The following is a 13,074-nucleotide window of genomic DNA, read 5'->3' as shown; positions in this document are numbered from 1 at the left end:
ACGGGAGGCATCTTTGGTGGCACTGCAATGAACATTTTTTGGCGGGTGGTGTTGAGTGTGGTCGATGGGCGCGATAGGAGGAGATAGCGTTGCAACACTGCGAAGGGTAACTGTGTGACGTCACTGCCCGTGTGAGTGTGTGTGAGTGTAGTGTGTAGTGTGTAAGATGGTGTTGTGGGTGTTGCAATAGCGACGTAGGTGTTGTGGCTTTGGGTTTCTTGCCATGTGTTGGGTACAAGTTCTCACTTGTTAATATAGATAACGGACCAGCGGAGGTGACGTCACTCTGGGCACGGCCCGGTGTTTTATATATATATATAACGGACCAGCGGAGGGACGGAACACACCATGGAGGACACGAGAGCACAGCTGGAGGTGGGATTACAGACCCTCCAGGAGAGGCTCGAGCGGATGCAAGAGGGGCTGCAGGCGCAGGAACGCCAGAGGCTGCAGGGGAGGCCGGCGGCGGCGCCGGCGCAGATCGAGGAGAGGCTGGAGAGGCTGGTGCGCGAACACGAGAGGATGGCGCGGGAGCACGAGAGGCTGGCGCGGGAATACGAGAGGCTGGCGCGAGAGGTGGAGACACTGGAGCGGGAGAGGCTGGAGCGGGCGCTGCGGGTAGAGGGCCGGGGGCCGGGGCTGGCACTCATGGGCTCCGCCGCCTTGATCGAGGCCGTCGACGCCATCGGGCTCATGGAGATCCTCCGGGACATCGAGGAGGAGGAGGCGCACTCCTCCGACCCGGACGTTTACCCGGCGGCCGTGGCGTTTCCACCACCGCCGGCCAATCTGATAGAACTTCTGCCACACGCCACCGTCCATGACGACACGCTGCAGGAAGACTCCTGTCCCATCTGCTGCGGCGAGTTCGCCCGAGGCGACGTGTGCGCTCGCATGCCCTGCGGCCACGCGTTCCACCGGCCGTGCATCGAGCGCTGGCTGCAGAGGTCTGGCACCTGCCCGGTGTGCCGTCAGGTCTTGACTCCGCCCAGCCCCCCGCCAGAAATGGATGAATGAATGACGGATCAATTCCCACACGGCACCCGTTTCGACTGATATTAATCGACAAGACCGCAGTGATCACTTAGGATCAGTAAGATTGTTTTCAACGAGTATGGGCATGCTCTGCCGACTGAAAAAAAATAACCTGACAGGATTAAGGTTGGCGAACATGCGTTAATATTAGGACCCCGCTGCGACATGCTTCCGGTTATGTTTAGGGGAGGGTATGAGGAGGTTATATTTAGGGGAGGGTATGAGGAGGCTTGTCATTTTCAGTAGGCTCAGTGGACCTGACTAGACCGTTAAGATCGGTTAACGTGTCATCAACGCCAATCCCAGCCAGTAGGCTCCAGTCGAGCCAATCAGCTGGATAAGATCGGCATAATAATTAGCCTACTGGGAATTATCGGTTGATTTCCGGTCGATACGGATAGGCCTATTAGTGTCTTTTCTGTTGTCTGTTATTGAGGGGAGAGCTTCTCAGCCGAACGACGCATTGTGATCTGCCATTTTCCGGGAAAGCTTTCCCCGCACGATACGCATGCTGGGGTTTACGTTGGTTAAACTTGGCAAGCGTATATCGCCAAAGAGAGCGATGTGCTGTATAGGGACAGCCATTTAGAAAAGGTAACCAGAATTCGTTAACGGTTTTAATTAACCATTAAGATGAATTATTCTTTATTTTTGAGGGGCGGCTAGCCACTCCTATGCCCAGCTTTGTGTGTTTGTGTACCACATAGTGATGATTTGATTGGCTGAGCAACGGAATGTTGTATGATAAGAGCGCCCACTTCACATGAGTGTGATCTTTCTTTTATAAGGCAGCAATAAGGCATCACTAGTGTCTTTGCACCAAAATAACAATAAAATAATAATAGTAGTAGTAACTAGAAATGCACTCTGACGAGCTGCCAACTTGCGCTTCGCACACAAGTTGGCCATGAATGAAATGAAAAAATGCACCGACATACGCAGCCGAACACTGAGGTGGGAGCAGACTGAAGGGACCGGATGTGGTGTAGTGTAGGCTTGTAGCGCGCGCACACACACACACACACACACACACACACACACACACACACACACACACACACACACACACACACACACACACACAGTGATGCTTTAAAAGCCTCCGGTCTCCTGGGACAACACAACGACTGGCACTGGGACAAAGATGTTCCATTGACCTACATTACATTATAAATCCAATTTTTCCATGTTCTATTGTACTGCCCTTTTTATCATGATTTAAGAAAAACACTCTTTGATGAAAATACATGTAGGTCAGTGCCTGGACAGCATTTTACTTTTGATAACCATACATTCACAATTTCAAACTTTATCCATAAAGCCTGGAAGAGAAGAAAACATACAACTTATGCATAGTGGCACAATGATGGATCATACCAAGTCCTATGCTGAGATTTGTGTATGTACATTTGTGTGTGTACGTACATATGCACATGTGTATATATATTTATGTAGCCTATGTGTGTGTATACATCTATACCTTGTCGAAGTTAGACGCAAATCGGTCTTCATGATCTGTCCATTATCTCCTTGTGTTCTTCTCTCTCTCTCTCTCTCTCTCTCTCTCTCTCTCTCTCTCTCTCTCTCTCTCTCTCTCTCTCTCTCTCTCTCTCTCTCTCTCTCCCTCTCTCTCTCTCGCCCTCCACTTTAGTCTCTATCTCGACAAAATGGAATACTTGAATGTACAGTAATCTTGATTATGTTATGTATACATTGTATGATATTTACTTTTGCTTAATATTTTGGTGTCAGCGTGTTGGCACAGGATTGTACTGTATATTGTACTGTAAATTGTGTCTGAATAATCCCGTAAGGGATGGGCTGCAAAAGGCAGTCAGACACGTAAATAAAATAATTCATTCACTCAATTCAAATTGGGTCAAATGTCCGCCAAATATGACGTAAATTGTACGATGAGCGCCCCTCACTTCACACGGGTGTGATTTTTACATCTAAGATGCATTAAGATCTGAGGCAGATTCTATACAAACGACTTCTAAATCTTCTTCTCATACTTTCAAGAATTAGAAAAATGCTCAAAAATAGCAGATGTACTTGCAAGCATAATTATGCTACTTTTGAGGAGCGCTAGCCCCGTCATGTGGCAGCCAAGTCTGTGGGATTTGTTTATGCTTGTTTAGGGAACTTATGACGTAAATCGTTTGCCAGCACTGTAGAGAGCACTTTAGAGCCAGACAAATATGGACTTTAATGTTTGTTTAGGGCACTGCATGAGTGACAATGTAAGACGTCATGTGGCCGATATAAATACAGTGGGGACCCCTCACTTCACACAAGTGTGGTTTTTGAATAGCCAATGCTAAAATTGAAAATGACGCAAATGCTGGATTGTGTAACTACATTTACCGTAGTTACACAATCACAATTTTTTTTTTATATAATCTTTCAATTTTTTCGCAATAGACATTCTTTTTTGGACAACTTCAGGAAGCACGACTCGTGGAGTATCTTCCCCCGGCAGTACTCACTGCAAAATGCACCGGAAATATAATGGAAATGGTATTTGTTCATGTATACTTTACCGTAAGGGATTGTGCCATGAATATTCTGCAAACTATAAGGACACAATGATGCATAATACGGCAGAACAAGGACTTTTCCAATGCACTCAAGGGGCCAATGATTCTCAAATAGCTTCACACTGAGACTGAACCTTTGCATGACCCATAAAAAACTGGCAGAATAAGCCCACAGTAAAAATCAATTGAGGTATAATATCGTTGCCATCGGGCAGTAACCTCGTATCTCCACTTTTTATGTTATGCCTCCTTACGTACATCAATGTCCGACTTCATCATACAGTGTCGCACAAATGTAGTGAAAATAGCAATCCCACAATGTGTCCCAATGCGACACGCTGTGAGTTTGTAGATCTGACCAACACCACTTTTAAATAACTGGGGAAACGCTTTCTTCGTCCTTTGTTCCAGGTTTACTGCAGGTGCGGTGGTCTCAAAAACATAAAAGGAAAACTGGCTTGCTCAGAAGCACTGACGAAGGTCCAGTACCAAAAACATTTGCTAATTTTAACTCACTATGAGCACAAGAGCACTTTATCATATACAAATAATATACATTCTATTTTCTTAAGTGTCAGTCTAAGGAGTTTTCCATAATTGTTCATACAGCCAGTCTTTTTCTGCCAGTTTTCGAAAAAACATTTTAAAAAAAGGAATGGTTTTGGTCATACAAGCTGGCTTCCACCGGAAAAAATGTTTCATCTGTGACACGGACAGGACATCTGAACATCTGCGCAACTTAAAAAAGATGACAGAAGTAGAGCTGTAGGCAGCACTATTTCCACTTCAATACTCATAGGCTCGCAGTCTAAGCACAATATGTTTTCCCAGCGGACAAACAACAATAACAACGCCGCGTGATTTAGTGAACTAGTTTTTAAATGTTGGTGAGTCTGCGGAAAAACAGCTGAAAATAAGTGACGTGGCCACACGCACGCACGCACGCGCACACACACACACACACACACACACACACACACACACACACACACACACACACACACACACACACGTACGCGCAGCTGTCTGACTCTAGAAAACATTTTAAGATGGATGAGACACCAGGAAGATTCCCTGTTGGATCCCCAACTCCAACTTTGTTACTGTGGAATTGTACTTGAGTACTCAATTGTACTTAGCCTAATCCCTAAGACAAATTAGGATGCATACGGAATTGTTAGATATACTGTCCGACAGGCATTAGTTCGGCAACACCGTTTCTCCCGACATGCGCTGCCAGTTACAACTAACCCGGCCGTGCTGCGGGTTAAAACTAACCCGTGGCTCCCGACATGCACGGCAGGTTAAAACTAACCCGTGGCAAGTTAAAACTAACCTGTGGCTCCCGACATGCACGGCAGGTTAAAACTAACCCACCGCAGGTTAAAACTAACCCATGGCAGGTTAAAACTAACCCATGGCAGGTCAAAACTAACCCACGGCAGGTTAAAACTAACCCATGGCAGGTTAAAACTAACCCATGGCAGGTTAAAACTAACCCGTGGCAGGTTAAAACTAACCTATGGCTCCCGACATGCACAGCAGGTTAAAACTAACCCGTGGCAGGTTAAAACTAACCTATGGCTCCCGACATGCACAGCAGGTTAAAACTAACCAATGGCAGGTTAAAACTAACCCATGGCAGGTTAAAACTAACCCACGGCAGGTTAAAACTCACCCACGGCAGGTTAAAACTCACCCACGGCAGGTTAAAACTCACCCACGACAGGTTAAAAATCACCCATGGCAGGTTAAAACTCACCCATGGCAGGTTAAAACTCACCCATGGCAGGTTAAAACTAACCCATGGCAGGTTAAAACTCACCCATGGCAGGTTAAAACTAACTTGTGGCTCCCGACATGCACGACAGGTTAAAACTAACCTATGATGACAGGTTAAAACTAACCCGTGGCAGGTTAAAACTCACCTATGATGACAGGTTAAAACTAACCCGTGGCAGGTTAAAACTAACTTGTGGCTCCCGACATGCACGACAGGTTAAAACTCACCCATGGCAGGTTAAAACTAACTCATGGCAGGTTTAAACTAACCCATGGCAGGACTTCACATAACTTACATGGAGCTCTTTCAATACGTGGCCTAAATTAAACTGTTTTCAGTATTATGTTATACTTTAGCTATTGGAAAATAGCAGATCTACAAGCTTGTAGCACAGCACCGAGTGCCGCGCTACGAGCTTGTGGGTCTGCTATTTTTGAAAAATCGTGAAAAAGTGGTGCAAATTTGGAATATATATCCTTTCAGAGTGAACATTTTTAACTAAGATCTTTGCTTCTGGGGGGTCCCTGCTGGAACAACATATAATTCTAGAGGTCCTTGACATGAAATAGTTTGAGAACCACTGACATAGAAAAACAGAGGTTTATCAGAAAACTGTCATGATTTCGAAGACATTTGTAGAATCGTCCTCGGGTCTAAATACAATTAAGTTGAACTTGATTTACGTTCGGACACTGACGTTATGTGATGGCCTACAACACAATTTCACCGTAACACCGTCATGCTGGAGTGAGCGAGTGTGGCTGAGATGTTGGGTATTGGAATCCAGCTTAGCTGCCCCTGAGGAGCAGGTCGGCGTTCTCTGTCGTCAATGTGACGTCATTGCACATTGTAAAGCGCTTTGGATAAAGCCAATCTGTATAAATGCACCATTTACCAAATACACACTGACGATTTCACAGTGCAGATTATATATAGGGTCCCATTGCAGAAAAAATGTAGAATATGTAAATAAAAAATGTCTTGAAGCATATCAAAGTGTGTGTGTGGGGGGGGGGGGGGTCCTTGAAATGAAAAAGGTCGAGAATCACTGCTGTTGTTGCACCTCGACCATACCAAAGAGCTGATTAGTGTGTGTGTGTGTGTGTGTGTGTGTGTGTGTGTGTGTGTGTGTGTGTGTGTGTGTGTGTGTGTGTGTGTGTGTGTGTGTGTGTGTGTGTGTGTGTGTGTGTGTGTGTGTGTGTGTGTGTGTGTGTGTGTGTGTGTGTGTGTGTGTGCGCGTGCGGCGTGCATGCGTGCCTGCCTGCGCGAGCGTGTGCGCACACTGTAATAATCCAGCATTGAATTGAATCATGGTTCAGCGCTGACCTAGTTTACAAGCCCCATACTGTTTCTAGAAATGCACTGCTGAGAGAACACACACACACACGCACACACACACACACACATCCCTCCATTCTTCCACCGTGTGCCATAATAACGCATGATATGGAATCTGTCAGATTGATGCAATGTTATACACTTACACTGACTTTCTGTAGCCTATATAAGCCTATAAACTGTTATTATCATTATTCACAGCTCTCAAAGTGGGGTCCTTGAGCGGACTCTAGGGGGTCCACAGTGAAATGTGTTAACATGGCATGATATAATTTTTAGATAGCATTATGATGTAGACATATAGCATTCTGTATACTTGTAGTTTCATTGTACAAATATTCTACTGTTCTTTGTTTACTTATCGTCCTAGTTGCCTATGCCTTTGATGTTGTGGGGGTTCCAGGTGTTCTTACTTACTGTAAATCGCAATGGATTAAGAGTGACTACTAATTAAATGCCTAAATTGTAAATTGCAGAAAAGACCATGATTGACATTGCAAGTGCCCCCCCCCAAAAAAAAAAAATCAATAAAACACTAACACATAACGTTCATGTTAAAACCTAATAATCCATTTTCATGATTTCATGATGATTCATGTTTATTGTCTCCACCAGGCCGAAGGCATGGGGGGAGAGTATGTTTTGCACTCCGTCCGTCCGTGTGTCCGTCCGTCCGTGTGTCCGTCCGTCCGTGAGCAGCTAATCTCGGCCACCGTTAACCCGGTCGATGCCAAATTTTCCACACACACTCCCTGGATGCCAACGATGAACCTCTGCCCCAAACTTTCCACAACGGCCTGTTATAGCGCCACCAGGAGGCCGCTTTGTGCAAAACAAGTTTTTGCACAGTACACCTACAGATTTTGTCCAAACATCACGCAAATTGGTACACAGTCTCTCTAGAGCCATTCAACCAAACCGGTCTTTCACATTTCTCAGACTCCATCCTGATTGGTTAACATTGGCTTCCAAAGTTCACAGGAGTGCTCAGTTTCAAACAAAATGCTGCAAATCATGAACACATCGCGTGATTTCCGTGAAATTGTGCACCCACATTCCCACTAGGCCCAGGACGAAATGCCACATGAACAATTTCAACTCAGCCTCAAGGTGGCGCTATAACTGGCCGAAAAGTGTTTTTACCTCTAACTGCACGGATCTGTGGATAACTTTCTATGCCAACTCCCTAGAGGCCAAGGAAAAACCTTTGCCTGGAATTTTTCACATCTGCTCTTTATAGCGCCACCAGGAGGCCGACATATGTAAAACACATTTTCTATTATTACTCCTTCAGATTTTATCCAAATTTCACGCAAATCGGTACACATGATCTCCATAGTCATGTGATCAAGACAGGTTTGTTTGATTTCTCATATTCCATCCTGATTGGCCACAATTGGCTCCTACAGTTTTCAGGAGTAGCCCGCTTTGTACAAATCGCCACAACTCCTCAACGCAGCGTCCGATTGCGATGAAACTGTGCACGCATATTCCCACTAGGCTGAGGAAGAATCCTGGTGGAGACCTGTGCCCAGAAGGGCACTTTTTCTAGTTTTCTTTGTGATACCGAACTTTACCACTTAAATCCTTTATTATTGTTGAAACACACCTGAGTAACTATACTTAGTCTGCGCTTATTTCCTTCCATACCAAATCTCTTCGCCAGAAATAGCCGATCTGCAAGCTCACAATGCGTCGCGAACGATGCATTGCAACAAATTTGCGAGTTTGTAGATGTGTTTTTTCTGGCAAATGTTCCCCCCACAATGGGGGGCATTGCATTGGGGTTGGAGACAGTGGTTAAAGTATACAATGTTAGTTGGTTTCATTGATCCAAGCCAGAACACAGATGCATGCGGCCCATCCATCTGACCACTTAACACCAGACGGACAGCTTCGAGATTTTAAAGTGGGCTGTGATTAGGGCTGTCATGATTACAAATTTAAGCTGACAAAGTATAGGCTACTATAGACGAATGAAAGTCAAAATGTTATTCTGACCCCTCCAAGAAAACGCCTAGTTGTCCTGACCCCTTATCCATCATGTATACATTATGGATAATTACTTAGTGTGGACTTAAACTATTATTCGTCTATAGCCGTAGCCGTAGCCGTAGCCTGAAAACCCACCTTTTCAGACTCCATCATGGCCCATAGCACTTACCCTAACCCCTTAGATAGCATTTCTGTTGGCTTAGATAGCATTTGACACAGACTTATAGCATGTTATGTAGACAGCACTATAATTGTATTGTATATAGTCATAGCACGCCATAGTACATATGTATAGCATAGTAGTAAATATGTACAGTTTATATGTATAGTGTATGTATAGTTTCATTATATAGATATTCCACTGTTACTTTCTTAGTTTACGCATGTTTCATGATAAATGCTTTTATGTGATGTATTCCCATGCTTTTGTTCTTGCTTAAATGTTCTTGCTTAATGTCTGCTAAATGCCTAAATTGTAAATTGTAGTACTTGTCACACAACTAATTGCGAGAATCACGTCACGACATGTTGTAAGCTTGTAGATCTGCTATTTCCGCAATGTTTTTGAAAGATTATTGAAAATACCATTTTCAACATGGAAACGATTGACGATTATGCAAAAAGATAATTGCGATTATCTCAAATAATTAGAGATTAGGTGATTATGTAATCATTGTGACTAGGCCTATAGCCGTGATCCACAAAAGCGTGGGAACGGCTGCTCTTCAGATGGCATACTCATGTGAGTGCGATGCATTACATCAGAGAATCGCCCCCCCCCAACGCTTATCAGGGAATTTTTTTTAATTTTAGTTACTTCGCTGCGCCCTCTACCGATATTGCCCAGAGAACTGCCCCATAGAGAATATTTTTCCTCCGGTGAAAGAAAATCCCTTTCTGGCCAAAAAGTACAGTTTATACGTGTGGTGGGGGGCTCAGAGTGCGTCCACTAAGGAAAGTAGGCTTTCTAATTACAGAACTCGCCTTTGTTTTGGTGAGTATCAAAAACGTTCTTTTTATTTACGCTAAAGAGGAGAGGCTGGTCTGCATTCATGCGAGAGGCGGAAGTTGAGAGTAACATAGCTCTAAATGAAACGCATTAGAGCTATGGACCAGAGCTAGCAAGTCACCAACCTGCACATCGGGAGCAATTAGGGGTTCAGAGTGTTGCTGAAGGACAACTTGGACACTAACTCTGGGGGAGCCCGGCGTCACACTGGGAACCTCACGGTTCCCATCTGGTCGTTCTACCGCGGTCACTCTACCCCTGAGCCACTGCCACCCATGTCACTGTGACTGTTTGATATGCATTACATACAGGTAGGTTTACATGTCTGTCTGACTAATTAAGTCATCAATCAATCAATCAATCAAGCCCAAGCGACTCCCATTTCACACAAGCTTTACCACAATCTACACTGTAAAATTGTGTAGAAATGGAACCAAATAAACCCTTACAGCCAGGTCCATTTGGTTCCATTTGTACACTCTCAGAGTTACAGAACTGCAATGGCTTTTCAGATGAGGAGCAATTGCAGTTAATTTTCAATGAGAGGCTATTTGGGAGCGGGTTGTCATATCTGTGGTTACCAGGTACACGGAATCAAGTGTCACGTAACATCTGAAAAGGCCCTTAATGGTCCATCTTGTTCCTAACTATAAATAATTTAGATGGAGACCACCTGGAACCCCCTCAAGGATCCCTGGGGGGGTTGGGGGGGGTCCCACGGGCACCCACGTTGAGAGGCGGCGCTAATAGGAATAGAAAATGCTTCATTTCCAATGCAAACCCATGATGCATGATGACAATTTGATTCTGTTCCCCACAGGCTGGAGGAGTGAACTGGAGCGTGGATAACCACCCTGGCAGTGCAATGTGCAACAGTCAAGCCCCCGTTTATATATTTTGCCCCGCGACGGTGTCGTGCGCAGAAAATATAGGCGATCCACATGTATGCTCACTTATACCCCCCATCTGTATCTGTCCTGTGTTTCACACTGCAGCGCTGCTACTCCAATTTCTCTTGCGGTATCAATAAAGATCGATTGATCGGGTCTGTCTGTCTGTCTGTCTGTCTGTCTACTGTATCCATCTATTAACTAAGCATTTGCAGCAGCAACGGTCTTGTTTTGAGGCTAGCCAAAACCAATATGTCACCACTGTCACCAACGTGTCAGCACTGTCTCCAACATGTCACCTCTGTCTTTATCATGTCCCCACTGTCTCCAACATGTCAACCCTGTCTTTATCATGTTAGCACTGTCTCCAACATGTCACCTCTGTCTGTAACATGTTAGCACTGTCTCCAACATGTAAGTCCTGTCTCCAACATGTCACCTCTGTCTGTAACATGTTAGCACTGTCTCCAACATGTCACCTCTGTCTGTAACATGTTAGCACTATCTCCAACATGTAAGTCCTGTCTCCAACATGTCACCTCTGTCTTTATCACGTCCCCACTGTCTCCAACATGTCACCTCTGTCTGTAACATGTTAGCACTGTCTCCAACATGTCACCACTGTCTTTGTCACGTCCCCACTGTCTCCAACATGTCACCTCTGTCTGTAACATGTTAGCACTGTCTCCAACATGTCACCACTGTCTTTGTCACGTCCCCACTGTCTCCAACATGTCACCTCTGTCTGTAACATGTTAGCACTGTCTCCAACATGTCACCTCTGTCTTTATCACGTCCCCACTGTCTCCAACATGTTAGCACTGTCTTTATCATGTCACCTCTGTCTCCATTATCTCACCACTGTTCACCCCACAGTGAACCATAAGCAAAATCGCCTAAGCTATTTATTTGGCTACCGTCAATTCCATAAGTCATCCGAAGCGTTGATTTTGTAACCGCGAGGTAGCAACGATTTAGATTTTAGTAAGTAAGGAGCCGCTAACATCCCGGTTTTTATCACCTCAATCTGAGAAAGGATTCCGGCCAAAGATCGCGGTCATTACAGGAGTCTATGGCGTGTCCATCTTGGTCAGGGCAATAGGACTTGTTTACCGCTGGCGCTATAGCATTAAAAAACAACTCTGGTTTGGCGGCGGGGTGCATGGTGAAAAAACTCTGGAAACTTGAGTTTGGCAGCCAATGAGCCAGAGAATCAATGTTATACATTTATCAACACATTAACCACATGCATGTTTTATTGTCACACGATGTTGTGCAGTGTTTTGAAAATATACCGGTATATGCTCACAATGGGTCAATGCGACCCAACATTTTCACTATTTTCAAAAGTTGCCTATAATGACATGCCGGGATTATGGATTGCTTACTTAATTTTTAACACATCGGTTATCAGCATTTATTTTTATCATCACTTTAACCGATTAGTTCGATTCACCCTTATAGCCACAACTGTCCCCATCTGACCACCTCATCATGCCATGGCCTCTAAAATCTATATACACAGGCAGCCTAAAAACTACCAATCTTGTCTCCACAATATTTATATAGACTGCAGCTGCATTATTATTATTATTATTATTATTATTATTATATTAGTAGTAGGCTAGTAGTAGTAGTTGTATGTATTAGTAGCCTATAGGCTATAGTATATAGCCTATAATACTATAAGTGTACATAGTTCTGATTCACCTGTAGAGATCAAATCCATTGTCAACTGTAGCTGTTCGATTTGTGATACTGTGTGTAAGATCGATGCCAGAATCAGAAATCTCGTCCACTATACGGTGGACCTTTGTGTTGTTTGTCCGTGTCTGGTGGTGGTGACCAATGCAATCCATGTTGTGAACCGATTCAGACAGACAGACAGACAGGACAGTATATATAGCCTGCAGGCTGCCAGTACAAATTGCAATGACAATGTAGGTTAGACATGACAATGACATGCTGTGATTGGCCTTGTATATGTATTAACCTGTAAATGAGTGTGACCATGCAAACGGCGGAGAGGAGAGACACAGATAGAGAGAGAGAGAGGAGAGATCAGAGAGAGGGGATGAGAGAGCATCAACGCACCTCAACGAAATAGAAGCAGGGCAGGAGGCTCACGCTGTCTTTGGTCAACATCACCGCCTTGTCCCTGGGAGAAGAAGCCATGGTCGGGTTGGATCAGAATGATTATCCTCGATCCTTCCTGGCTCTGTCTTGTGAGAAGCAGCCCTGCTCTGCTGCTCTGCTGCTCTGTGGGATGGATTGGATGGATGGATGGATGCAGAATGCACGATCCTCCGTGCCAAGATCATAAGCGCACGGCTGCCGCAGCTCCTTCTCGCTCCAATGGCTCCATGTGGATAAATTAAACCAACAAAAAAAAAATCAGTGAAGTGTGTGGGTTAATTATCGGAGACGACAGTGCACAGCGTGCACCAGGCGATATATTCGACGTGACACTCTCGATAATCCCGG

At 44.8% G+C, this 13,074-nt stretch overlaps 1 protein-coding gene across 1 annotated transcript in view; it reads right to left on the bottom strand.

Annotated features, from left to right (window-relative positions):
* Nucleotides 1–12,765, bottom strand: part of plppr4b (phospholipid phosphatase related 4b) — a gene marked incomplete at both ends in the record, with an annotated part of 60,200 nt that extends 47,435 nt beyond the window's left edge. Inside the window, one exon of the mRNA XM_083777689.1 lies at nucleotides 12,685–12,765. Within this exon, the coding sequence (XP_083633815.1) occupies nucleotides 12,685–12,765 (81 nt within the window). The remainder of the gene's footprint in view (nucleotides 1–12,684) is intronic.
* Nucleotides 12,766–13,074: the final 309 nt, after the last annotated feature.

This window comes from Protomyctophum parallelum, assembly GCF_964188405.1.
Source record: "Protomyctophum parallelum genome assembly, chromosome: 12".
Lineage (NCBI taxonomy): Eukaryota > Metazoa > Chordata > Actinopteri > Myctophiformes > Myctophidae > Protomyctophum > Protomyctophum parallelum.
This window is presented reverse-complemented; position numbering and strand designations above follow the sequence as displayed.